This window comes from Alosa pseudoharengus, unplaced genomic scaffold, assembly GCF_046254945.1.
Source record: "Alosa pseudoharengus isolate Yale_2024_CS ecotype anadromous, Long Island Sound unplaced genomic scaffold, YU_APseudo_1.1 YU_APseudo_1.1_scf_23, whole genome shotgun sequence".
NCBI classification, from domain to species: Eukaryota; Metazoa; Chordata; class Actinopteri; order Clupeiformes; family Clupeidae; genus Alosa; species Alosa pseudoharengus.
In genome coordinates this window covers 1,813,951-1,841,110 of record NW_027468685.1, presented here as the reverse complement: position 1 = coordinate 1,841,110, position 27,160 = coordinate 1,813,951, and the positions used below count along the sequence as shown (strand labels likewise).

At 44.2% G+C, this 27,160-nt stretch overlaps 1 protein-coding gene across 2 annotated transcripts in view; it reads right to left on the bottom strand.

Moving 5' to 3' along the window:
- Nucleotides 1–295: 295 nt before the first annotated feature.
- Nucleotides 296–27,160, bottom strand: part of LOC143140309 (Y+L amino acid transporter 1) — a 41,694-nt gene continuing 14,829 nt past the window's right edge. The window contains exons 3-10 of one of the 2 annotated variants that reach the window (XM_076301098.1): nucleotides 20,507–20,632; nucleotides 20,075–20,219; nucleotides 19,712–19,835; nucleotides 16,604–16,707; nucleotides 15,311–15,407; nucleotides 12,787–12,936; nucleotides 9,363–9,546; nucleotides 296–4,754 (exon numbers count right to left, since the gene is read on the bottom strand). In XM_076301098.1, the coding sequence (XP_076157213.1) occupies nucleotides 4,660–4,754; nucleotides 9,363–9,546; nucleotides 12,787–12,936; nucleotides 15,311–15,407; nucleotides 16,604–16,707; nucleotides 19,712–19,835; nucleotides 20,075–20,219; nucleotides 20,507–20,632 (1,025 nt within the window). In that variant the 3' untranslated portion in view covers nucleotides 296–4,659. Of the gene's footprint in view, nucleotides 4,755–9,362; nucleotides 9,844–12,786; nucleotides 12,937–15,310; nucleotides 15,408–16,603; nucleotides 16,708–19,711; nucleotides 19,836–20,074; nucleotides 20,220–20,506; nucleotides 20,633–27,160 lie in introns of those variants that run through there. The other variant, XM_076301099.1, reaches the window with a different exon arrangement.

Here is a 27,160-nt window from a genome sequence, read left to right as displayed (position 1 = left end):
AGTCCATTAGAGCAGTGTTTTTCAACCACTGTGCCGGGGCACACTAGTGTGCCGTGAGAGATCATCAGGTGTGCCGCAGAAAATTACCCAAATGTCACTCACTGGTCCAAAAAAGCAGCTGTTGCATCAAAGAATTTATAACCACATGCTCTCATTGATTGTATGATTGCACTATTTGTGGTATGCAGGCATTGTACAACGGGGCCCCATATCCAGTATTCACAGAATCATCACATATCCAGTTCATAACAACAATTAAATTAGATATAGTCACCTACAAATGAAACAGAGGGCGCTTGTTTTATTGAGCAGGTCTTGCATAGAAGCCATAATAAGGCCATATCTGTGTATTATTTGAAATTTTAGGCTATGGTATGTTTTTTCTTCACACAGGATGTTAGTGTGCCGTGGGACATTTTAAGTGTCAAAAGTGTGCCGTAGCACAAAAAAGGTTAAAAAAAAACCACTGCATTAGAGACATTTCATTAGTGGCTCAGCAGCTCCCCCTAGTGTCCACATCTAATGATGCACTGCATTAACACACACAACATGATGACCAGGCCCTTCCATGCATCCTTCAAAACACAACCACAAGGCTTTTCCAGATTGCTTTTATTGTATAGTGTGTGTATAATCCAACAAAATAAATACAAACATCTTCACAAACATGACAATGTTGGAACGCAACAAAATAAATACAAACATCTTCACAAACATGACAATGTTGGAACGCATGACTCACAAAGCACAAAACAAAGATGTCAAAGACCAGAACGGTGTCCAATAAAGACCAGGCATCAACGAAGACCAGAACGGTGTCCAATAAAGACCAGGCATCAACGAAGACCAGAACGGTGTCCAATAAAGACCAGGCATCAACGAAGACCAGAACGGTGTCCAATAAAGACCGGGCATCAACGAAGACCAGAACGGTGTCCAATAAAGACCGGGCATCAACGAAGACCAGAACGGTGTCCAATAAAGACCGGGCATCAACGAAGACCAGAACGGTGTCCAATAAAGACCAGGCATCAACGAAGACCAGAACGGTGTCCAATAAAGACCAGGCATCAACGAAGACCAGAACGGTGTCCAATAAAGACCAGGCATCAACGAAGACCAGAACGGTGTCCAGATATAAAATATATAAAGGCTATTAGGACCAGGTGGCAAGGGGGGGGGTCACATGGGTGGTCACACTCTAGGAGGTAGACGCTGCACACTTCTCAGAACAATGCGTGTCTGACACACACACGCACACACGCACATGCGCGCCTGAGAGATGATCACCTTTGGACTTGGAGAACATTTATGAATAAAACATGGAAACCGTTTCAGCGTCTTGGGCGTAAACGTCACGTAAAGCTCAGGAGAAACCGAGACTGAAAGTGTGTAAGTGTGTGTACTGTAGTGTGTAAAGTGTGTGTAGTGTGTAAGTGTGTGTAGTGAGTAGTGTGTGACTGTGTGTAGTGTGTAAATGTGTGTGTGTGTAAGTGTGTGTAGTCAAGAGAGAAAGGACAAGAGCAGCACTGTCTGTGTAGCTCACACACATCATGTTGGGGCAGGTGTGTAGTGTGTGTAGGATGGGAGGATGTGACCTGTGTAGCTCACACACATCATGTTGGGGCAGGTGTGTAGTGTGTGTAGTGTGTGTAGTCAGAAAGAAGCTCACACACATCATGTTGGAGCTGGTCATCACGCACTAGGGGAGGATGTGACCTGGCGCTGACCCACTGTTGAACTCCCCCCTGCGGACTCCTGTGTATTTAAGAGTGTGTGTGCGTGTGTGTGTGTGTTTACATGTAAGTGTGTGTGTTTGTGTGTGAGTGTGTTTACATGCAAGTGTGTGCTTGTGTGCAAGTGTGTGTGTGCTTGTGTGCAAGTGTGTGTGTGTTTGTATGTAAATGTGTGTGTGTTTGTATGTAAGTGTGTGTGTGTGTGTGTGTGTGTAAATTGGCTGGTAGAGTTCAGACACAAAGTAACAATTTCAAATTGAGTGGCTGGTGCATGTGACTGAGAATCTGCCAATGGCTGGTAGATGTACAAATTTTACAATTTAATTTCCACCCCTGCTGCGAATGAAGCTGGAAAGTGTGAAAGCTGGTGTGTGTCTCTGTGTGTGTGTGTGTGTGTGTGTGTATGTGTACGTATGTGTGTGTGTGTGTGTGTGTTTGATGAGCTTACTTTGGTGTGTACCTTCATGCACTGCATCAACACCTAGAGACAGTGGACAGCTTCATCTCTAGATTAACTAAATTCTTGTGTGTGTGTGTGTGTGTGTGTGTGTGTGTGTGTGTCTGTCTGTCTGCTTCATTTCTAGATGCACTAACTTCAGGCCGAGTCACATACATTACAACCTATTCTACTCATTGGAGATCCTTCCAGAGATAGCTAGTGGAACCGCATCAGAACACCAGAACCGCTCTGGTCCTTCCAGAGATAGCTAGTGGAACCGCGTCAGAACACCAGAACCGCTCTGCTCCTTCCAGAGACAGCTAGTGGAACTGCGTCAGAACACCAGAACCGCTCTGCTCCTTCCAGAGACAGCTAGTGGAACCGGGACCAGAACACAAGAACCGGTCACAGCTGGGAGGACTTGAGCTTTAGGCTTGGAGAGTTGTTGAAACGCACAATCATACAGAAGCATTTACATAGAAACATACGTCAGATGAGAGGCGACGCCACAATACACACACACACACACACACACACACACACACACACTACCCAGCTCTAAAGGCATCCCCTACATCCCCGAAGACCCCCAGACCAGGACCAGGTTTAGGATTAGGCCCAGGATTAGGATCAGGACCAGGTTTAGGATTAGGCCCAGGATTAGGCCCAGGTTTAGGTTTAGGCCCAGGTTTAGGATTAGGCCCAGGTTTAGGACCAGGATTAGGCCCAAACCCAGACTGTGGCGTCACAGCATCAGTGTCCTGGGCCCACACTACTCAGAAACAGCATCAGGCGTCATGGAATGCACAGCTTCCACACAAACAACATAGTGGTGGACGGCAGCACGTTTTACACATCAAATTATGACTTTGGTATGGCGTCCCAAAAACACATCAAATGATGACTTAGTGTCCCAAAAACACATCAAATGATGACTTTGGTATGGCTAGTGTCCCAAAAACACATCAAATGATGACTTAGTGTCCCAAAAACACATCAAATGATGACTTAGTGTCCCAAAAAACACAGGTCACGTGTGCAACTTGCTCTGGTCAGCTTATACAATATGAAGGTACACAACTATAAACACAATCACTTTGGCAGGAAACACAGTAAAGGTTGCGCTGTTCAGCTAACGCTAGCACTTACCCCCCTGATAGGAGCTAACGCTAGCACAGTAAAGCTTGCGCTGTTCAGCTAACTCTAGCACTTACCCCCCTGATAGGAGCTAACGCTAGCACAGTAAAGCTTGCGCTGTTCAGCTAACTCTAGCACTTACCCCCCTGATAGGAGCTAACGCTAGCACAGTAAAGCTTGCGCTGTTCAGCTAACTCTAGCACTTACCCCCCTGATAGGAGCTAACGCTAGCACAGTAAAGCTTGCGCTGTTCAGCTAACGCTAGCACTTAGCCCCCTGATAGGAGCTAACGCTAGCACAGTAAAGCTTGCGCTGTTCAGCTAACGCTAGCACTTCCCCCCTGATAGGAGCTAACGCTAGCACAGTAAAGCTTGCGCTGTTCAGCTAACGCTAGCACTTACCCCCCTGATAGGAGCTAACGCTAGCACAGTAAAGCTTGCGCTGTTCAGCTAACGCTAGCACTTACCCCCCTGATAGGAGCTAACGCTAGCACAGTAAAGCTTGCGCTGTTCAGCTAACGCTAGCACTTACCCCCCTGATAGGAGCTAACTCTAGCACTTACCCCCCTGATAGGAGCTAACTCTGATAGGAGCTAACTCTAGCGCTTACCCCCCTGATAGGAGCTAACTCTAGCACTTACCCCCCTGATAGGAGCTAACTCTAGCACTTACCCCCCTGTCGGGAGCTAACGCTAGCACAGTAAAGCTTGCGCTGTTCAGCTAACTCTAGCACTTACCCCCCTGATAGGAGCTAACTCTAGCACTTACCCCCCTGATAGGAGCTAACTCTAGCACTTACCCCCCTGTCGGGAGCTAACGCTAGCACAGTAAAGCTTGCGCTGTTCAGCTAACTCTAGCACTTACCCCCCTGATAGGAGCTAACACTAGCGCTTACCCCCCTTAAGAACATAAAAGGCTCTCAGATCCGCGGAACCTCTTGGCATCAGAACAGTTCCTGATGTCCTGCCGGTGAAATGGAACCTCTTGGCATCAGAACAGTTCCTGATGTCCTGGTGGTGGAACGGAACCTCTTGGCATCAGAACAGTTCCTGATGTCCTGGCGGTGAAACGGAACCTCTTGGCTGCGTGAGTCTAACAGTGGGCTTTGCTGCATTCCCTCACTGCCCCCAGCAGAGGGAGACACACTCCAGCACTACACAGCAAGGCACTGGTGCAGGGGCATCAAGGAGCCTGAATTAAAGTCATACACACACATGTGTGTGTGTGTGTGTGTGTGTGTGAGAGAGAGAGGACAGTAAGGTGTGTATGTGTCTGTCTGTGTGTGTGTGTGTGTGTGTGAGAGAGAGAGGACAGTAAGGTGTGTGTGTGTGTGGAGAAGGGTGCTCCTCTAATCGGTCTTGCCCTCAGGCAGGTTGTCCAGGTCCAGGTCAGGATCGGCCACACAGCAGAAACACAACTTCTGGGTGTACAGGGAGATCCAGTCTACATACACACACACACACACACACACACACACAGACACACACACAAATTAGGAGATTAGATTCTATGACCAATGTATTTTAAATCCTCATATTGTGGTGAGGAACACATACTGTCCATTCTGCTGAAAACACCAGCAGCTGCCTATGATCCTTTCACCAACTAGACAGAGGACTAGTCACTCCTACATTCACAACTCACCAATCCATGCCTAAAGACAAATCCAATATTCTAAAGTTGCCTAGACAATGCCCAATGAACCCCAACATTCTAAAGTTGCCTAGACAATGCCCAATGAACCCCAACATTCTAAAGTTGCCTAGAAAATGCCTAATGAACCCCAATATTCTAAAGTTGCCTAGACAATGCCTAATGAACCCCAATATTCTAAAGTTACCTAGACAATGCCCAATGAACCCCAACATTCTAAAGTTGCCTAGACAATGCCTAATGAACCCCAATATTCTAAAGTTGCCTAGAAAATGCCTAATGAACCCCAACATTCTGAAGTTGCCTAAACAATGCCCAATGAACCCCAACATTCTAAAGTTGCCTAGACAATGCCTCAATATTCTAAAGTTGCCTAGACAATGCCTAATGAACCCCAACATTCTAAAGTTGCCTAGACAATGCCCAATGAACCCCAACATTCTAAAGTTGCCTAGACAATGCCCAATGAACCCCAAACATTCTAAAGTTGCCTAGACAATGCCTCAATATTCTAAAGTTGCCTAGTCAATGCCTAATGAACCCCAACATTCTAAAGTTGCCTAGACAATGCCCAATGAACCCCAACATTCTAAAGTTGCCTAGACAATGCCTCAACATTCTAAAGTTGCCTAGACAATGCCTAATGAACCCCAACATTCTTTTTTTTTTTTTATTTTATCTTTATTGAAGCCAACAGGTTTCAAAACAATGTAGGAATACCGAGGATCAGAAAAGGAAAGGAAAAAATAAAACAATTAAATAAATAAAATATAATAGAAAAGAAAACCACCTGGCTTTTCAAAGCTTTGTTGGATTTGTTCCAGTCTGAGTTCAATTATCCCAGATTCTGGGTTTCTGATTTTGAAAATTGTATTGTCTGCTTGCTGCTTTCTTAGTTTATGCCAGAAGCTTAATTGCCTTTCCTCCAACCTCATAATAACGTTGTTTTAGAAATATATATTTCTTTTGTATTTCTTGTATCTCATTTCTTACTTCTTTTATTTCCTGTTTCACCCTTTCATCTAACGTATCACTGTGAACCCTTTGTAAATGCTTTAATTTGGTCTCAAGGTCTTGTAGCTTTTGTCTTCTAAGTTTTTTCATCAAGGAGGTAGTGGCAATAATTTTACCCCTCATAACTGCTTTGAGTGTATCCTGAACCCCAACATTCTAAAGTTGCCTATGTTGGTGGCAGTCTTAAGGCCTACGCACAAGGCCGGCGACGCCACGGCGATTTATGGCAGGCGACCGGCAAATGGAATAGAATCTATTGTAGTGAATAGTGCAACGCACACAGCAAGTGGAACAGAATCTATTGTAGTGAATAGTGCAACGCACACAGCAAGTGGAACAGAATCTATTGTAGTGAATAGTGCAACGCACACAGCAAGTGGAACAGAATCTATTGTAGTGAATAGTGCAACGCACACAGCAAGTGGAACAGAATCTATTGTAGTGAATAGTGCAACGCACACAGCAAGTGGAACGGCAGGGCGACCGTCGCCGTCACTCGACCCTCCTCTATTTTTCAGGGCGATTTTGATACGTCGACGGAATCGATGGGTGATCGCGTCGCCAGCAGCGTGTGTAGTAAAGCGATTACAGAATTCCACCTTTGCGTTTGACTGTCGTATCGCCCGGCGTGTGCGGTGGGCTTCAGGCGGGGATCACACAGGAAATAACGCACTGGCAGCGGTAAGCGCAACGCAGCACTCAGACCATACTACGTTCTATCTCGTTCCTAAGCAACACAAACGGTTTGCCTAAACTGACCATTGAATACTCTCGCATTGCGCTTTGAAAGTTGAACTAAGTTATACCGAGTATTTTGACAACAGCACTGGAATAGTCTCTTTCGACGGTCATTCCATTTTCTGATCATACTGAGGGGAGCTACATTAGTTAGCCACAGGCAGCACATTAGTGGAAGTTAGCCGGTGGAAGTAGTATGTACTGTATGTAGTAAGTAATGCCCATTGTAGTATGTATGTAGTTAGCCGGTGAAAGTAATATGTACTGTATGTTGTAAGTAATGCCCACTGTAGTATGTATATAGTAAGTAATGCCCACTGTAGTATATATATAGTAAGTAATGCCCACTGTAGTATGTATGTAGTAAGTAATGCCCACTGTAGTATGTACAGTATGTAGTAAGTAATGCCCACTGTAGTATGTATGTAGTAAGTAATGCCCACTGTAGTATGTATGTAGTTAGCCGGTGAAAGTAATATGTACTGTATGTAGTAAGTGCCCACTGTAGTATGTATGTAGTAAGTAATGCCCACTGTAGTATATATATATAGTAAGTAATGCCCTCTGTAGTATGTATGTAGTAAGTAATGCCCACTGTAGTGTATATATATAGTAAGTAATGCCCTCTGTAGTATGTATGTAGTAAGTAATGCCCACTGTAGTATGTTTGTAGTAAGTAATGCCCACTGTAGTATGTATGTAGTAAGTAATGCCCACTGTAGTATGTATGTAGTAAGTAATGCCCACTGTAGTATGTATGTAGTAAGTAATGCCCACTGTAGTATGTATGTAGTATGCATCCTTAATAACACTGGGCTGGTACAGCTGTAAAGCTATTAAGCTGTTGTTGCTGCTGCTGACTCGTCCCACACGGTCACATAGCTCACTCTGTCCTGGTCCCGTCGGTGCGGTCACGGTCACATAGCTCACTCTGTCCTGGTCCCGTCGGTGCGGTCACGGTCACATAGCTCACTCTGTCCTGGTCCCGTCGGTGCGGTCAGGGAGTGTAAACTGTTACATAGTTTCTAGTTCAGAGAAACTTCTGGAATGTTGCTCTTGATTTCATGAGGTCAACTGTGGCGAGAGGTCAGTCTTGTGTGTCAGTGGGGGAGACCACTCCACGGTAATACACGTGTGTGTGTGTGTGTGTGTGTGTGTGTGTGTGTGTGTGTGTGTGTGTGTGTGTGTGTGTGTGTGTCAGTGGGGGAGACCACTCCACGGTAATACACATGTGTGTGTGCTGTGTCACTGGTCAGAGTCACTTCTATTTTGTCCATGTGTCTCTCTCACACACACACACACACACACACAGAAGAACAGATGCATGTGAGCTTCTCTAATAAAAATCTAAAGAATCTCGGGATGCTTTTTCGATCCATCCCCTGTGTGTGTGTGTGTGTGTGTGTGTGTGTGTGTGTGTGTGTGTGTGTGTGTGTGTGTGTGTGTGTGTGTGTGTGTAACTCTGTGGACATGTTTAGAGCAGACAGGAGTCATCCTCCCCTCTGTTCCTCCCTAGGGGTAAACTGATCTAGCAGGACTATGGGATGACACACACACACACACATAAACACACCCACCCAGTTCCAAACCTGCAGTTTGCGTGTGTGTGTGTGTGTGTGTGTGTGTGTCTGTGTGTGTGTGTGTGTGTGTGTGTCAATATGCAATAGCAGTCTTACATTTGTTTCAACGTGCAAATTCCAGAGGAGCCTTTAAGGCGTGCGTGCGTGTGTGTGTGTGTGTGTGTGTGTGTGTGTGTGTGTGTGTGTGTGTGTGAGTGAGTGAGTGAGTCTCTTTTATCCAGTGAGTGCTGGCCTTGTGTGAGTGTGTATGAGTGTGTGTGTGTACGAGTGTGTATGAGTGTGTGTGTGTGTGTGTGTGTGTGTGTGTGTTAGAAGTGTGACGATTTTAGATGTTAAAGTTTTTCGATTTTCCCTACTCTGTTTCGGGGGGCTTTTATTTTGAAACCGTTCCAACCGCGAGGTTGTAAATAGAACAGACATTCACTATGTGAACATAGTGAAATGAAACAGCACAGAATGATCATTTGATTGCTTCAGCACTCTCCGAAGAGACCCAAGGTTAGTGTTCATGGAATGCGCACTTATCAGTGTGCATTGTATGCCTAAAGTCATTTGGAATGAGTGAATGAACGACAAAATAGGCTAGGCTACTTCCAGACCGGCGATTTCAGAGTAGCAAGAGTCGTTTCAGTAGGTTGATGTCTATTTTATAACTGGCAGCAGTTCAACACGTGTGTGTGTCTGTATATGTGTGTGTGTGTGTGTGTGTGTGTGTGTGTGTGTGTGTGTTTTTTGCGTCTTGGCATAATAGTAGTATATATTGGAGGTGACATTGGGGGTGTGACTACATCGTCGATTCTACCTTTGAGTTTGAAGTTCGAGAACGAGATGTCATTTCGATCGATTTCGTGACACCCCTAGTGTGTGTGTGTGTGTGTGTGTGGTGTGTGTGTGTGTGTGTGTGTGTGCGTGCGTGTGCGTGTGCGCATGTGTGTGCATGTGTGTGTGTGTGTGTGTGTGTGTGTGTGTGTGCGTGCGTGTGCGTGTGCGCATGTGTGTGTGGTGTGTGTGTGTGTGTGTGGTGTGTGTGCGTGTGCGTGTGTGTGTGTGTGTGTGTGTGTCTCACCCAGCATGTGCTTGATGAAGGCCGGCCGTGAGCTGGGCGGCAGATGGACGAACAGGAAGTAGAAGGGGACGCCGGAGACGGCCACGGCGATGCCCACCAGGGAGTTGATGGTGTCGCTGTAGAGCGGAACCACCACCAGGAACACTGTGCACAGACAATACACCACCGGGAAGAACAGGGACAGCTGCAGAGACACACACACACAAACACACTATTACACACACACTACACACACCAGGAACACTGTGCACAGACAATACACCACCAGGAAGAACAGGGACAGCTGCACAGACACACACACACAAACACACTATTACACACACACTACACACACCAGGAACACTGTGCACAGACAATACACCACCAGGAAGAACAGGGACAGCTGCACAGACACACACACACAAACACACTATTACACACACACTACACACACCAGGAACACTGTGCACAGACAATACACCACCGGGAAGAACAGGGACAGCTGCACAGACACACACACTTATTACACACACTATTACACTACACACACACTTCACACACACACACACTATTACACTACACACACTATTACACTACACACGCTATTACACTACACACACTATTACACTACACACACTACACACAATTACACTACACACACTATTACACTACACACACTACACACAATTACACTACACACACTATTACACTACACACACTACACACAATTACACTACACACACTACACACACAATTACACTACACACACTACACACTATTACACTACACACACACTTCACACACACACACTATTACACTACACACACTATTACACTACACACACTATTACACTACACACACAATTACACTACACACACAATTACACTACACACACTATTACACTACACACATGGGCGGATAATGAACTTTCAGGCCCCTGGGCCCAGATGTATTAAAGGGGTGGTTCAGGATTTTGGACATAGGACCTCATTTCCAAGCAAGCAAGTGTGATATTTATCAGTGGAGACCGTTTTCAACACGTTTCATTCAGTCCTTCTAATTGCAGAGTTCGCAGGTGCTAGGCTAGCGCAAGTCAACGGTATGTGCTAGCCTGCCACTAAAAACAGTCTTACCCACTCCAAAGTACACCCGAGGCAAATAAATTATAACGCCAGACTATCGATGTAAATGTCTGTATTGATAGTGTTATTTCTAACGTTATTCTATCCTTGCATTTCAACGATCGCATTACATTTTGAGGGACTAGTTTCTTAGCAGCGGCGGAATTATACTTCTCCGGTTAGTAGTACTGCGCTGAAAAGTAAACAATAAAGCGCACTCCAATGGGGATACCTAGTAGTAGCCTTGGTAATAGCAGTCCGCCGCTGAGTTGCAAAATGACTACTAACAACTTCAGGGACCAAAGTATAACTATTGCAACGCGATGCAAGGGTAGTTGTATTTCTTACACTATTCTATCAACACAGACATTTACATCGATTGTCTGGAATTTGCCTCAGGTGTAGTTTAGAGTGGGTAAGACTGTCTTTAGTGGCAGGCTAGCACATACCGTTGACTTGCGCTAGCCTAGCACCTGCGAACTCTGCAATTAGAAGGACTGGATGAAACGTGTTGAAAACGGTCTCCACTGATAAATATCACACTTGCTTACTTGGAAATGAGGTCTTAGGTCCAAAATCCTGAACCACCCCTTTAAGGGCTCCCCACTAATTGTTATATATGTGGGATGGGGGGGTTGGGGGTCCTCCCCCAGAAAAAAAAAAAAATTAGTTTGATGTGATTTCCTGTATTCTGGTGCATTTTGGGGATGGCCAATACTAAATTCAATCAGATTCATAGCCTACATCCTGATTTGTTGATACTGAGGCAATGATTCCATGCAAAGGCTTGGGCTTCAGGGCCCCCTGACCCCTACACACTACACACACTATTACACTACACACACTACTATTAACGACCATAATAATCATAATAATCTATTAATGATCATAATAGTCATAATCATATATTAAAGGTCCAGTATGTAGGAAATAATGGAAAATAAACTGTAACCATTCCAAAAATGATCACCATATGTTGTCAGAGAGTAAGGAAACACGATGAATTGAAGTAATGGCTTATTTGACAACATTACTCTAACCCGTAAAACCCCGTAAAACCCATGAAAAAAAATGAGTTACGGGGCGGAATCTCTTGGAATTTTCGTTTATGTTTTGAATGATTAATTCTAGAATAGCGTATTAATAATGGGCTAGCGCGTCCTCCTAATTGGGTTGCCAAATTAGCAAAGGCCAACTGTCAACAGCTGTCAGTTGTAGTCATGAACGCCTACGAGAGGCAGGCAAATTTCCCAAATTAAAACATGAAACAAATTAAGTGGACATCGGAGGAGCTTCCTGAGATGGTGACGTCTTCCTCAAACGAAGAATATCCAGTCTGACACAGAGCTGGACATATTTCTCCACAACAGGTAGCCTAGGCTAAAGTTCATCTGCATCGCTAACTTCAGCTAAATATGTTACGTTGGTTAGAGAGGTATTTTTTGTTTTCACTGTTTCCGTAATGTGTAGCTGGGTCATGGTTGGAGAAACGTTAAAGCAGCTGCAGGTCAACTAACGTTAGCTAAGTCTTCATTACATCTGGCAACCCAGAAGAGGCTCGCGTCTGGTAGTCTTAAGAACGTTCACCAGTGTTTTGATTTTGGCCTACAGAACGTTCGGTAACAATCCTACAAATCGCACCTTTAATTATCATACCTATCTATTAATGGCCATAATAAGCATAATAATCCATTAATAATCATAATAATCTATTAGATAGATAGATACTTTATTGATCTCCAAGGGGAAATTTAAGAATTAATGATCATAATAAACATAATAATATATTCATATTCATAATAATCTATTAATGAACATAATATGCATAATAATATATGAATTAAATAATTCATAATGAACTAAACACCAGGAACTTAAGGTGATGCTACATGGGGCAACTTTCTGAGCATGTTGCTGCCGATCCCATGTGTTCTGATGGAAGATCAATTGCCTGCTGATGACATTACCCAGCAACATTACCCAGCAACACTGCTCAAAATGTTGCCCCATGTATCATCAGCTTTAGGGAGGAAAAGTAAATGTGCGTGTGCGTGTGCGTGTGGTGTGTGGTGTGGTGTGTGTGTGTGTACATGTGTACGTGTGTGCGTGTGTGTGTGTGTGCGTGTGCGTGTGTGTGTGTGTGCGCGTGTGTGTGAGAGAGTGTGTGTGTGTGTGTGGTGTGGTGTGGTGTGTGTGTGTGTGTGTGTGTGTGTGTGTGGTGTGGTGTGGTGTGGTGTGTGTGTGTGTGTGTGTGTTTGTGTGGTGTGTGTGTGTGTGTGTGTGTGTGTGGTGTGGTGTGTGTGTGTGTGTGTGTGTGTGATCACCTTGACAGGGCGAGGCATGTCAGGCCGCTTGGCGCGCATGTAGATCTGGCTGGCAATGGAGAGTCCGAGGAAGAGCCAGTAGTTAAAGCTGAAGTAGTTAATCAGCCGGAACACATCCTGCACACACAGGAACACCAGCGCCATGCCTCCCTACACACACACACACACACACACACACACACACACACACACACACACACACGCACCATCATCATTAAACAGCCTGAACACGTTCTGCACACACAGGAAGACCAGGGCCATGCCTCCCTAACACACACACACACACACACACACACACACCATCATCATTAATCAGCCTAAACACATCCTGCACACACAGGCAGATTAGGGCCATGCCTCCCTGAAACACACACACACACACACACCAATCATCATCATCATGACAAATCCACAGACACACACACACACACACACACACACACACGCACACACACACAGCAATCATCCTGATGCCAAATCCAAAGCCCAGTTGCTCTGCGTGAGCTAGAGGCAGGTGCAGAGGCAGGTGCAGAGCTGTGTAGTGGAGCTCCAGCACAGCGTTAGGGGTGGGCGATATGGACAAAAAATAATATCTCGATATTTTTTGTGATTTTGACGATAACGATAATTAGTCGATATCCTTTGTTGTTTTTGTTAAAGTCTGAGTTACTTTACAGCTCATTATTTATGAATAGCATCATTACAATAATAACCAATAACCTAACCTGTGACTTTTTAACCAAATCAACCAATTCATTGTCACTCTATGACACATTTCCAATTCTGCCCCCACTTGTGTGTGTGGCAATGACATGGTCTAGCCAGCTACATTAGAGAAGATGAATAGGCCTAACAAGTCAAGTCAAGTCATGTCAGATTTATTTATAAAGCGCATTTAACATGCACATAGTGCAATCCAAAGCGCTCCACAAACAAGACACATAACAACAAGACAAAAGATGCCGGACAAATATTTAAAAAATAACAAATACAAAAAATGCCGGACGGAGCGGCGTAGTCGCCAGCGTACCCGTGACACCAAGACATACACAGACAACAAAACAAATAAACAAATAAAAAAAAGAAAATATATTTTAAAAGGGGAAAAAGTGATGTTAAAATTAGTCCAATTTCCAAACCAGCTGAAAATGTCCAAGGGCAATGATGATCCGTGAAAACTGCGCACAGAGCTTTGTCTTTACAACCGATGCAATGCCAACAAAGTTCTTTAGCAACTGACCAACCCGGTGAATTCACTGGCAGTCTGGAGATAACGTTAACGTTAGAAGCTAGGCCTGCTAGACTGCAGTCTGGAGATGATGGAAGCACAGTCCAAAGTACTGAGCGATCGTGTAGATCCGCAATTCGGTGGACTTAACAGCGACTTTGTTGCTCCGTGAGAATGCAGCTCTTCACCGTTAACGTTAGTCTGCAGTTGGCAAGGCAGCTCGCAGGTCAGCAACAGCTCGGCGGCCACGGTAGATCTTTCGCAGAGTAGAGCCTAGGTCCGGCTGTCCCGAGAGATCCACTCGACCAGACAGTGAAGTGCACTGTTCACGGATGGATGGAAGGATGTCAGAGGCCCAGTTAGTCTGCAGTTGGCATGGCAGCTCGCAGGTCAGCAACAGCTCAGCGGCCACGGCAGATCTTTCGCAGAGTAGCCTAGGTCTAGCTGTCCAGAGAGATCCCCTCGACCAGACAGTGAAGTGCTGCACCGCTCACGGATAGATGGAAGGATGTCCGATGCCCAGCTAGGGCAAAAGCTAGCCATAGCAAGCTCCCAATGGACAAATGTCAACGACATCAGCTGACTTAGGAGTAAAAAGGACTAAGAAAAACACGAAAACTATCAAAAATAGCGTAAATAAATAGGGAAAACATTTAACTAGACAAACCAATACAAAAAATAAACATGACATTACATAAAATTACGAACATTACATAAAAACAAACAAAAACATGATGCCAGACGGAGCGGCGTGTCTCGCCAGCGTCCCAGTAACCCTGACAGTTTCCCAAGAGAAAGTCTGAAGCTGAAGTTCCTTTCAAACCTTTACATAGGATTCACTGTAAAACTAGGAGCAGACCAACAGAGTAGCCTACATCTCAGTTATTTCCTTCTATGTTTTGTTTTAGAGCAATCACGTAGGCTAGCATTCCAAGTTACAGAATAGAAACTAATGCGTTAGCTTATGGCTAATGTATATGAGAAATCCCATAGAGATGCTAACGGTTAGCATAATCGGTAAACGTACTCTCGCTGCACAAAATAAACATTAGGCTGCGTGGGACAACGTTGTGACTCACTAGTGATCACGTGACACTTGCTCTGCTGCACTTCTCCCGCGTAGCCTACCTCCTGGGAATGTATGAGTCTTCAGTGCGTGATTTCGTGTGTTTTTTCCCCATAAGTAATTTAAATACTCGATAATGTCAATTTGCACATCGTTAAAACAACAATCACGATATTATCGCAGACGATATATATCGCCCACCCCTACACAGCGCCCCCTACAGGACTCACGTTGAACAGCAGGGCAGGGATGGGCGTGTAGCGCTCCACGTGGATCATGCACAGCACGTTGGGCAGGTGACCCTCCCGAGAACCCACAAAGAACAATCTGGAACACACACAGGGGTCACTAGAACAGACAGAATGATCTGGATTCTAGAACACACACAGAGGTTACCACAGGAGATGGAACAATCTAGAACAGTGTTTCTCAAACTTTTTAAGATGAAGGACCACTTAACCAATAAAAAAGAAACGCACGGACCACCTAGCTAAAAACAAAAGATCAGACCTACAGTACTTCAACAGTTTATTAGCCTACACAATAGGCCTACTCACTGAACCACCTTGCTTATTGTCTAGACTTACTTCAACAGTATAATAGCCTACACAATAGGCCTACTCACTGAACCACCTTGCTTATTGTCTAGACCTACTTCAACAGTATATTAGCCTACACAAGGCCTACTCACTGAACCACCTTGCTTATTGTCTAGACCTACTTCAACAGTATATTAGCCTATAGGCCTACTCACTGAACCACCTTGCTTATTGTCTAGACCTACTTCAACAGTATATTAGCCTACACAAGGCCTACTCACTGAACCACCTTGCTTATTGTCTTTGCACTTTGCTTATTGTGTCAGAGGATTCATATGATTTAAACTGGCATAGCTTACATAGACAGTGTTCCAGAACTGTTTTGATTTACATACAAGTTGGTTCAATATTGCAAACAACTCATCTATATTATATTTTACCACGTCTGCTCGCGGACCACTTGGGATATCTTGCGGACCACCAGTGGTCCCCGGACCACACTTTGAGAAACACTGATCTAGAACACACACACAGGGGTCACTAGGATAGAATGATCTGGATTCTAGAACACACATACACTGTAGAGGTTACCACAGGAGATGGAACAATCTAGAACACACACAGGGGTTATGATAGGACATGAAACAATCTGGATTCTAGAACACACACAGAGGTTACCACGGGAGATGGAACAATCTAGAAAACACACATAGGAAGAAAAACATCCAAGTAACACATGTAACCTTAGTTCTCTGCGAGAACAAGAGGTGCTAACCAATGAGAAGGTTCCCCAAAGAGGAACAAGAGGTGCTAACCAATGAGAAGGTTCCCCAAAGAGGAACAAGAGGTGCTAACCAATGAGAAGGTTCCCCAAAGAGGAACACTGAAGGACAAGAGCTCACGGCGAACACTCTGGAATACGGATTACGCTACAGAGAAGAGTCTGCAGGAAACACACACACACACACACACACACACTCTTACCTGGAGGCAGCAATGATGGAAGAGTTGAGACCTCCGTAGCAGGAGATGGCCACTGAAAGAGGAATCAGCCAACGAGCCCAGCCAAGCACCTCATCAGCAAACGTCTACACACACAAAGAAAGACACACACACGCACACACACATACACACACACGCACACAGACACACACACGCAAAAAAATCAGTAATACATATCAACTCAATTTAACTATCCTATCACATACACAAACATAAACACAAAGCATATAAGCACACACACATACTGTACCTCATAATTTAGATGCATATGCATGTTCATACCCACACACACACACACATAATTTAGATGCACTCTCATTATAAAGCTAATATCTGAAGCTCAATTTTGCAGACAGATCTGGGACATTGATCATTCTGTAATTGATTCCATACACACACACACACTCTCCTTCACACACACACACACACACACTAAAAGTCTCATATTCACAGGTCTACATCTGAGCACTGGGCCATTGCTGTTCATGCGGTCATGAATAACGTGCAGGTAACATACGGCCATGAATAACGTGCAGGTAACATACGGTCATGAATAACGTGCAGGTAACATACGGTCATGAATAACGTGCAGGTAACATACGGTCATGAATAACGTGCAGGTAACATACGGTCATGAGTAACGTGCAGATGTAACATACTGAATAACGTGCAGGTAACATACTGAATAACATGCAGGTAACATACTGAATAACGTGCAGGTAACATACGGTCATGAATAACGTGCAGGTGTTACATACGGTCATGAATAACGTGCAGGTAACATACGGTCATGAATAACGTGCAGGTAACATACGGTCATGAATAACGTGCAGGTAACATACGGTCATGAGTAACGTGCAGGTGTAACATACTGAATAACGTGCAGGTAACATACTGAATAACATGCAGGTAACATACTGAATAACGTGCAGGTAACATACGGTCATGAATAACGTGCAGGTGTTACATACGGTCATGAATAACGTGCAGGTAACATACGGTCATGAATAACGTGCAGGTAACATACGGTCATGAATAACGTGCAGGTGTTACTGTGATGACCAATGTGATGATAGTGGAGATGCATCGATACTCCAAATCTATTCTTTAGATCAGGGGTCCCCAACCTTGTATGTACCATGGACCGGTTTGTTTCCTATTTTTTTTTCACGGACCGGCGGGGGGGGGGGGGGGGGGGGGGGGGTTCCATGTTGTGCATGCATTACTTGAAAAGAACTAGCTCCAGTTATGTATGAACAGTGAAGGTAACGATCTCTTAAACATGTGAAAAACGTGTACTTGAAGAAGTGAAAATTGAACAATATGAACTATGAATATTGAACAACTTGAAGCTACATCTATAGTGTGAACATGCTTAACAAAATATGGGAACAAAACATGGGCACTAAACGTGCATTACGAATATAATCAGTGGGAGCCCTGCTTGTTTCCCTGCAACAAGAAGCTTCCATCTGGGGGTGATGGAAGACAGTGACACTCTCAGTGTGTTTGAAATGTCCAGTCGATTGCGCAATTTGGTCTTAGTTGCAGTCATTGCTGAAAACCTGGCCTCGCATAGATACGTGGTGGGAAATGGTAGCAACGTTTTCAGCGCTTTTACGGCTATCTCGGGATATTCTGCTTTTGTTTTGATCCAAAAACCCGCCAGAGAGGTTTCCTTATACACACTCTTAAGACCACCGTCATTTGCAATTTCGATCAACTGCTCTTCCTCCTGCACTGACAAGTTAGGACTATTCGGGATATTCACAAATGGGTTGCGGACCCACTCATTGGTTTGCCGTGGATCTTTGGAGGATGGGAAGTAACGCTCAAACTCATTTGAAAGCGCAACAAGGTGATCGCGCACCAGCTGCGAGAGAAAGGGCCCTGCCTCAGTCTCTCCCAAAACCCCCACTACTGTTTGGAACATATCAAATACACCCCGGTCCACTCGTCGTCCCCACAAATCAAGCTTGGCTTTAAATGCAGCGACTTTATCTGACAGTCGTCATTCTCCCCTGGAGTGACAGGTTTAGGTCATTAAGCAACCCGAATATGTCACACAGGTAAGCGAGTTTTGACACCCAGTCCTCATCACTAAAATGTGCAGCTAACGGTGACTTTTTTTCTGTAAGAAATCTCTGCAGCGGCTCTCGCAACTCAAACACTCTGGCCAGTGACCTGCTAAAGATGCTTGTTTTTTGTTGCTCATTATAGCAGTTTAGCTAACTTCGTGTGACACTACCGTTCGCTAAGAAGGTGAAGTGAGCTGACCTGAGGCTGCGCAGCGCTGAAGGCAATATGTAAAAGTGTTGAAGGCGGGACAGACAGACGTAAGAAAATAGACCTTGCAAAATGCAAACATGCGTGCAATCAAACAACTGCATATAGGCCTATGCCATGTAAAAAACGTGACATTATTGCGAATTAAATTTAATTTAGTTTGCATGCATTTTTTTTAAACTCATGTCGTAGGCTACGGCCCGGTTAGGAATGTCCTGCGGCCCGGCATTTTATTGTAAAAACAGTACCGGTTGAGGCACTGGCACCGTTTTAAAAGTATTGATTGAGCACCGGTATCGGATAAAATCCAAACGATACCCAACAACCTGACAACTGACAAACACACTGGCCTTAGAGACACACTAAATGGTTGATATTACTAATACAGAGGATGATATTATATTATGTATTAGTGTGTGTGAGTGTGTGTGTGTGTGTGTGTGTGTGTGTGTGTACTGGATTTCAGGAAACAGATAACAGCATGTGTTCGGGAAGGAAGATATCTGCCAGTCTGGCAGATTGACCCATTCTGATGAGTCACACACACACACACACACACACACACACACACACACAGTCACACACACACACACACACACACACACACACACACACACACACACACACACACACACACACACAGCTCTAATTACAGCCATCACGGCGCCAGACTTTCCCTGCTCCTCGTCACCATGGTAACCACATCACTGACCTCCTGCTCCACTTCCCCATTACTCCTGCTCTACCCCACATACTCCGGTTCCCGCGTCACCATGGTGACCGCCTCCATGCAGCATCACTCACCACGGCGACGGCCTCGCTGCCCAGCACCATGTCCATGTTCATGACTGTGTAGTAAGCCACGTTGGTCAGGATGTAGATCACCGTGACGATGGGCATGGAGATGGCGATGGCCAGGGGCAGATTCCTGCAGCAGGACGACAGTCACAGTCACACACACACACACACACACACACACACCTTGAAGTATACTGCATGTTTGTGTGAATAACAGAGAGATTGTGTGTGTATGAGAACAGCGGGCCTAAAGAGGAGTCAGAGCTTCAGGTATGCTCACACACAGACACAGACATACACACACACACACACACACACACACAGGTTGTGTGTCCACTCTCTCTCTCTCTCACACACACACACACACACCTCTCTGGGTCCTTGATCTCCTCGGTGATGAAGTTGAGTGTGTCCCAGCCGGAGTAGGAGTACAGTGCAGAGTAGAGAGCCAGCGCCACGTCCCCTGGGTTCAGCTTGGAGCCCTCGAACGACTTCTCAAAGTTCTGCGTCTGGCCTGCAACACACACGCGCGCGCGCGCGCGCACACACACACACACAACACACACACACACACACACACACACACACACACACACACACACACACACACACACACACACACACACAAACGTTAGATTTCCTCAAAACGATTGCTCAAAATTCAGGCCTGCAACACACACACACACATACATACACACACCAGTCAAAGCCACATCCACACTGGAAAGTTTGTTGTGGTTTTAGGACTCAATGGTGTGTGTGTGTGTGTGTGTGTGTGTGTGTGTGTGTGTGTGGTCTTACCCTGTGCCAGTTTAACCATCCCGACGATGATGATGACGATTAAGGCCAGGACCTTGGCTACCGTGGAGGCCACCTGCAGGATGGCTCCCCATTTGACCTTCATGCAGTTCACAAAGGTCAGGAGAGCTGAAGGAGAAAGAGGAGCGGAATAATCCAGATTATAATCCAGACATCACAACTCTCAGATTATAATCCAGAAATCACAACTCTCAGAGAGGAGAGGAGAGGAAAGGTCAGGAGAGCTGAAGGAGAAAGAGGAGCGGAATAATCCAGATTATAATCCAGACATCACAACTCTCAGATTATAATCCAGACATCACAACTCTCAGTCAGTCATGGATAGGGCTGTAACCATATGCGTATCGAAACCGAAACCACAACACTCATATCCACAAGCCTGTGTTGCGGCGTGAGAAGGCAGAATGCAGTGTTCCCTGCAGCGCTTTGCAGCTAAGTAACACTTCTGCTTTTACATGATCTGGATTGGGCCATTTCTAGGCTCCCTTGATTGTGTGCCGTCGTGACATTCAGAATTTTTTTTCATTTTATATCAGTTAATATATCAATATCATATTAATATAATGTCATATCATATATCATATAATATTGTACATTATTATATTCAGTGTTCAAATCAGTCCAGTTAAATCAGAAAGTAAAATCATCCTGACCTGGTCCTGTTGACCTGGACCTGATGACCTTGACCTGGTCCTGTTGACCTTGACCTGGTCCTGTTGACCTTGACAGAGGTGGGACCAAGTCACTGTTTGGCAAGTCACAAGTAAGTCCCAAGTCTTAGCAGTCAAGTCCAAGTCAAGTCTCAAGTAAATACAGAGTCGAGTCCAAGTCCAAGTCACATCAAAGCCAAGTCAAGTCCAAGTCAAGTCCCAAGTAAATACAGAGACGGGCAAGTGGAGTCCAAGTCCAAGTCACATCAAAGCAAGGTCAAGTCCAAGTCAAGTCCCAAGTAAATACAGAGAAGGGCAAGTCGAGTCCAAGTCCAAGTCACATCAAAGCCAAGTCAAGTCCAAGTCCAAGTCCCAATCTTTTCAAGTCCTAAACAAGTCATCAGGTACTCTTCACTTAATAATGCCATTATTAGACTATCGATCATAATTTTAGCTTTTACATATATTCCACAGTATTTTCTTTTTATAAATACATATTAAAATACGTTCAATGTTTCTGTCTTGTAATCTTTTACGACATATGCATGTGCATACCTGTGTAATATACACATGTGCATACCTGAGTAATCTGTACAAAACGGATAGCTACATGACACTCAGCAAAGCTGCAAATATATATATTGTTTTTCCAAATTGCGGAGCCCACTGTAAGTATGAGTAATAATTTGACCGGTGGCATTTCACTGCACTAGGCCACAGATTTGCCTGCAAACAATGTATTAGGCTGTCTGCCAGTGGCGACTCATAAGGGAAGCCAAGGTCAACACTTTTATATTATTTAAAAGATAATAATGACAGTAATTTTGTTTTTAAAGTATTAATTTTCTTAAGAAATACTACACATTTTATGCTGTTTATCTCATTTGTAAATGGTGCACTGTCACTTTAAGCCCATTGTGTGCCACTGTCCACACGTTCTCCTAATGATCTTTTTTACCAGCTCCATTCAAATATAGCCTATGGCTAGTCCACAAACTCAAACATTGTTTGTGCCACATGTATAGCACAATATTAACAATGATAAGCATGATATTAAGTTGGCACAAACAGCTTTCATTCCTTTGGAAAGAGAAGCATGTATGACATGATGCTTGCTTGACATTTTCTGTTTGCAATTAAAAGTGAATTATGAGCCTGGTAGCCAGTAGCCACCTAGCTACAGTAGCTGAGTGGAATGTGTTTCAATTGGCATATCATGTGCTTCATGTAAATAAATTATTGAATACTTCAAGACTCACCAGTTCCATTACACAAAGGCAAAGACAACTCTTCATATTCTTGTCCACTTTCCAAATCACAGTGAGTGCAGCTAGTATGTCATAGTGACCTGGATCTCATAGTTTATAACAGTAGGCTAGTGAGAACCGGATAAATTCGCAATCTCCTCTAATCTCGTATTTGTTGCCTTCAGGATTTCCTTTTATACGTTTCTTATATTTAAAAGAAGATATCAATCATCATCAACAATGACAAGCCAGCTGGAACCTACTCGTTTTCTCTCCCTCTCGTGCGTGATTAGATGCGTTCTCAATTAAATGCAGTAGGCTAGCATAAGTTCAAGTTGGATCTTAATGGAGAGGACTCGAAAAGTATCATCTTTATGTAACATGCTGTTGGTGCATTTTGACATGAAACGTTCTCTAACAAGAGTGCAAATCAGTTTGCAGTAAAGCTACTATTTATTGGCTAAATGTTGGTCCTCTGTCTCTTGAGAGTGCTCTGTGCTCTGGCCGCTTGTCTCCGCTATTTTTATTCATTTATTTATTTTTTTTAGTCGCGGAGGGAAAGCGTCTCTGGGGTGACTGGTCCACGATCAGGAAATCTAGTTTTTGATTCGAGACATGTCAAGTCATCACAAGTCAAAGAGGCAAAGTCCGAGTCAAGTCTCGAGTGAATATCGCAAGTCATGCCGAATTTTATCAAGTCAAGTCTGAAGTCATTAAAATCATGACTCGAGTCTGACTCGAGTCCAAGTCATGTGACTCGAGTCCACATGTCTGGTTGAGACTCAGTTCTGCAAGATTCCAAAACACCTGCCCCCATCAGTATATAAATCTATATGAACTCCCACACAGTAAATTAATCTATACATTCACGTCTCATTCCAAACTGTTTATAGTTCTATAAACTCAGACATCCATTCCACACAAATGCCTCAATAACAGCAGTGTGTTAAATACTAAATCTGTCTGTATTAATCTACCGTAAAACTTCAAATAATCGCCGAGTCCCAAAGAGACGCCTGTCTCTTTTAAACGCCTGGCGTGGCTACAGGTTTGGGTTAAAGGCCGGTCTCCAGTAGAGGCCTGGTCTGTTTTTTAGTTTCGGGTTGTATTTATCTTCTAAAACCCGTCAGATCGTCTGTTTAAAGCCCAATTCACACCTAAGATTCGACATGACACGAAACCGTTACAGAAAGGAGATTACAGCAGTGTGAATTAGATGTTGCACGTCGTTTCAAGCCATCGCAAAGCACTCACCATGTCTGGTCACAGTTGCAAGGTTTTAGAATGTTGCTAGCCTGGGTGTTCCCATGCTGCCTTGCGCGCGATTTGATTCACGCTGCTAAGGTGACCATGGAGCAAATTTTCGCCTGAGATAGGCGACCAATCACAGAACAAGGGGGAAAGCAAGACGATGATGAGCTAAGCACAGACGCATTTGATAGACATCCGTGGCACCCAATAAACGGATCTGGGCATTTTTTTCAAATACGAGAAAATTAACGTTTGGTTCCCAGACCACGTCTCATTGAGAAGTGGTGGCGCTAGCCAGGCTAGAATGTTGCATCAAGTTGCTGCTCATCTCGTTGCGAATCTTGGGTGTGATTTGGGCTTAAGTATGGCGCAGACTGCGCACGTTATGATTAGATGGCATTGAAAGACTGCGGTGGGGAAAAGGTAGAGATCCAAATTGTATAACTTTTTTTTCAATATGAACTATGCCTATATGTCCGACTTCGTCATCGTTCAATTCATCCCTTGTGTTTAAACGTTATTCTTTATTCTAAATGCCATGGCGATAAAGAGAAAGAAGTCAGAAAAGGAATTTACCTTAGACTAGGCTATATCAGAGCCTGTCTACGGACATTCTCTGGCTATACAGGTATACTGAAATAGGTTAATGATGTAAAGTCAAGTGCGCTTCTATGGGACTTGTGTGTGCACGCACAGTTTTTATTGATAAGTCGGAGTGGCAAGTGATGCGCATAGTTGCAGTGGAATGTGGCTGCCCAGGGCATTATAAAACTTCTCACTCTTAGACCTACTCATACACGGCGCTGAAATGGCGTATTTAGCTGTCTAAATTCGAATCATATGCTGGGGGAGAAATCGTCGGACATCCATTATTATTTTGTTATTCAGCACCCCATGGTCAAAAATATGTTCCCATGCGCCTGGAAGTAGGCTATGATTTGAATTTAGACAGATTTGGCAAATACAAAACAATATGGTTCAAGCTCTCTCATGCTGCTTCATTCATGCCGAAAAGGAGGGAGAATGAAATATTAAGCACATTCCACTTTTGCATAAATAATTCCTGAACGGCTTTTGTCAGGGCTGATAATGCAACTGTATTTGACAAAGGACCGATATAGGGCTTATTCGCAAACACCGCCGCGGCCATATTGTTGACATGACATTCCATTTCTATAGGGTATGTGACAATCGCCTGTAGCGCCTAGATTTGAGCTGAGCATAGCCTAACGGCTTCATCTCATCAATATAAGTAAATAAACTTATGGACCCATATCTAATAGCATTAAGTAAAGATCCGTCATTATTGTCAACTGTAAATTACCCCGATATTTATTTATAGCCTAACTGTCTTGTTCATACATCGGCACACATCGCAGCTGAAGGGGACAAGCGTTCAAGTCGCCTGAGTCAAGGTCGGCAAACTTATATTTGTTCCACCAACGACATCGTATAACATTGCCATGATCGCAGAGAATAAAGTTCCATCTCATTGGACTGCAATTGTATCTTGCGTTTGCCTGTTGCTCACAACCTGCAGCCAGGTGCAACTGCATGGTGTGGAGGCAGAAAGGGCTAACATATTTCTCTGTAACATTTCCAAAATCCAAGTGAACAAAACACTATACAAATCAGAAGTATCTACTGATATCTTTCTCCGCTGAGTTTGTTCCTACTATTTGCCACTTGCCGTGCCACTAAGACAAGCTGAAAAGGGCGCATCATGAATAAATATATTAACCTATAGGCTACTGTAAACGTTGGCTAACATTGCCTACCTAGCAATGCTATCTATGCAAATGCAATATGTCCAAAGGTAATCTACGGTAGGCGACTACATCAGGCTACTGCTGATGTCTCCGCATTGCATAGGGGCAGCTGTCTGCGCTGTCTAAAACTTATTTAACTTAAGCCCACAGAGGACAATATAATATAGTATTAATAATACAAATATAATAATGGCGATGTGAGGAGTTGGCTGTAAGTTTAGCCTATAGGCTATTTATCCTATGTAGCCACAAGTCTCTCCTGCGCTGACTACTTCTCAGTCTCTTCTCGTTTTCTAACCATGTCAACATTGAGCAACGAAAATAAGGGAGATTTCAACATTCGTCTTTCTGTTGCTATCCCTCTGCTGAGAGCAAGAATTCGTAGGACTACAAAACTGCTGCACTAATTAAACGAGGTGTGAAGCTAAGCTAGGTCTAATGAGATTGGCGTCAAATCGTGCTCTCTCCCACACTGTTCTGATCACTCTAAGGTCGCCTTCTGGCAAGCAAAACGATGCTTTAAAAACATATTTTCGCTGGAAGGGCAGGGGGTATAGGACAACAGTATAGAGACGGCCAAGTCCGATGGGGCTAATGTTACGAAAGTAATAAAATATGGGATATTTTACGGGAAAATATTAAAACAGGAAGACAGCTGGAAAAAAGCTGACAGTATGTTTCTGACAGTGGGTGACTCTAGGGCTAGGGGTGACTCTAGTTGTTGTTAGAACGCCCTGTTTTGCTGTTGTTAGAACGGCCTGCCCTGTAGCCTAGGCCTATTGCACAACATAGGCCTACCATCACGTTACATTTTGTACAAATAAATAAATAGCCTACAGCGATCATACCAGCGCTGTCGCGCTTGTCAATTGACAGCTGCATTAAATAGACCCACCTATACATTTTCTATATCAACAAAATGGCCGCTGCGAACGTTATTACCTGATTATTACGTAGATCGAATAAGCCTAATAGGCTATTTGCTAGTGACAGAATATGAGCTTTCAGTGTGATACAATCTCTTTGTAAATTACGTTTAATTAAAGCGTGTTTCATCTGTTCTGGCTATCCCCGCTATTTGGATCTTACTGTATCTCACTCAATGATCAACATCTCAACACTAAATGAATGATGATCCGTAATTGTCATCAGATAGCCTAGTCATATAGGTAGACATTCAGTGTGTTTGAAATAATTAATTCTATAATATTTTCCATCTTTGAGAGAGAGAGGGAGGGAGAAGGGGAGAGAGAGATGTCAGACAGAAGAGAAGAGAAGAGAAGAGAAGAGAAGAGAAGAGAAGAGAAGAGAGGAGAAGAGACATCTACCAACTACACAGCTCCTTTCTGGGGCTTCGGTGACCTAGCAGGCAATTTCCACATACAGTAACAACAACAACAACAATCTTTCCATGGGTAGGAAACACCTGCCACAGAGCAACACACACACACACACACACACACACACACACACCAGGTGTTTACACCCCCCGCCCCAAGCTGTGTAATAAACTCAGGCCAATCTCCTGGAGGAAGTTCAGAGAGTCGGACCGAGGCAAATATACTTCTCCTAAAGTCCACTGTTATGTCATCTCCACAGTCCTCTTGGGGTTTAACTCCAGGTGGTTCTGACTGCACCACTGGACCAGCTGTTCCACCTCCTGCCTGTAAGCAGACTCATCACCATCCTGGATCAAACCGAGAGCGGTGGTGTCATCTG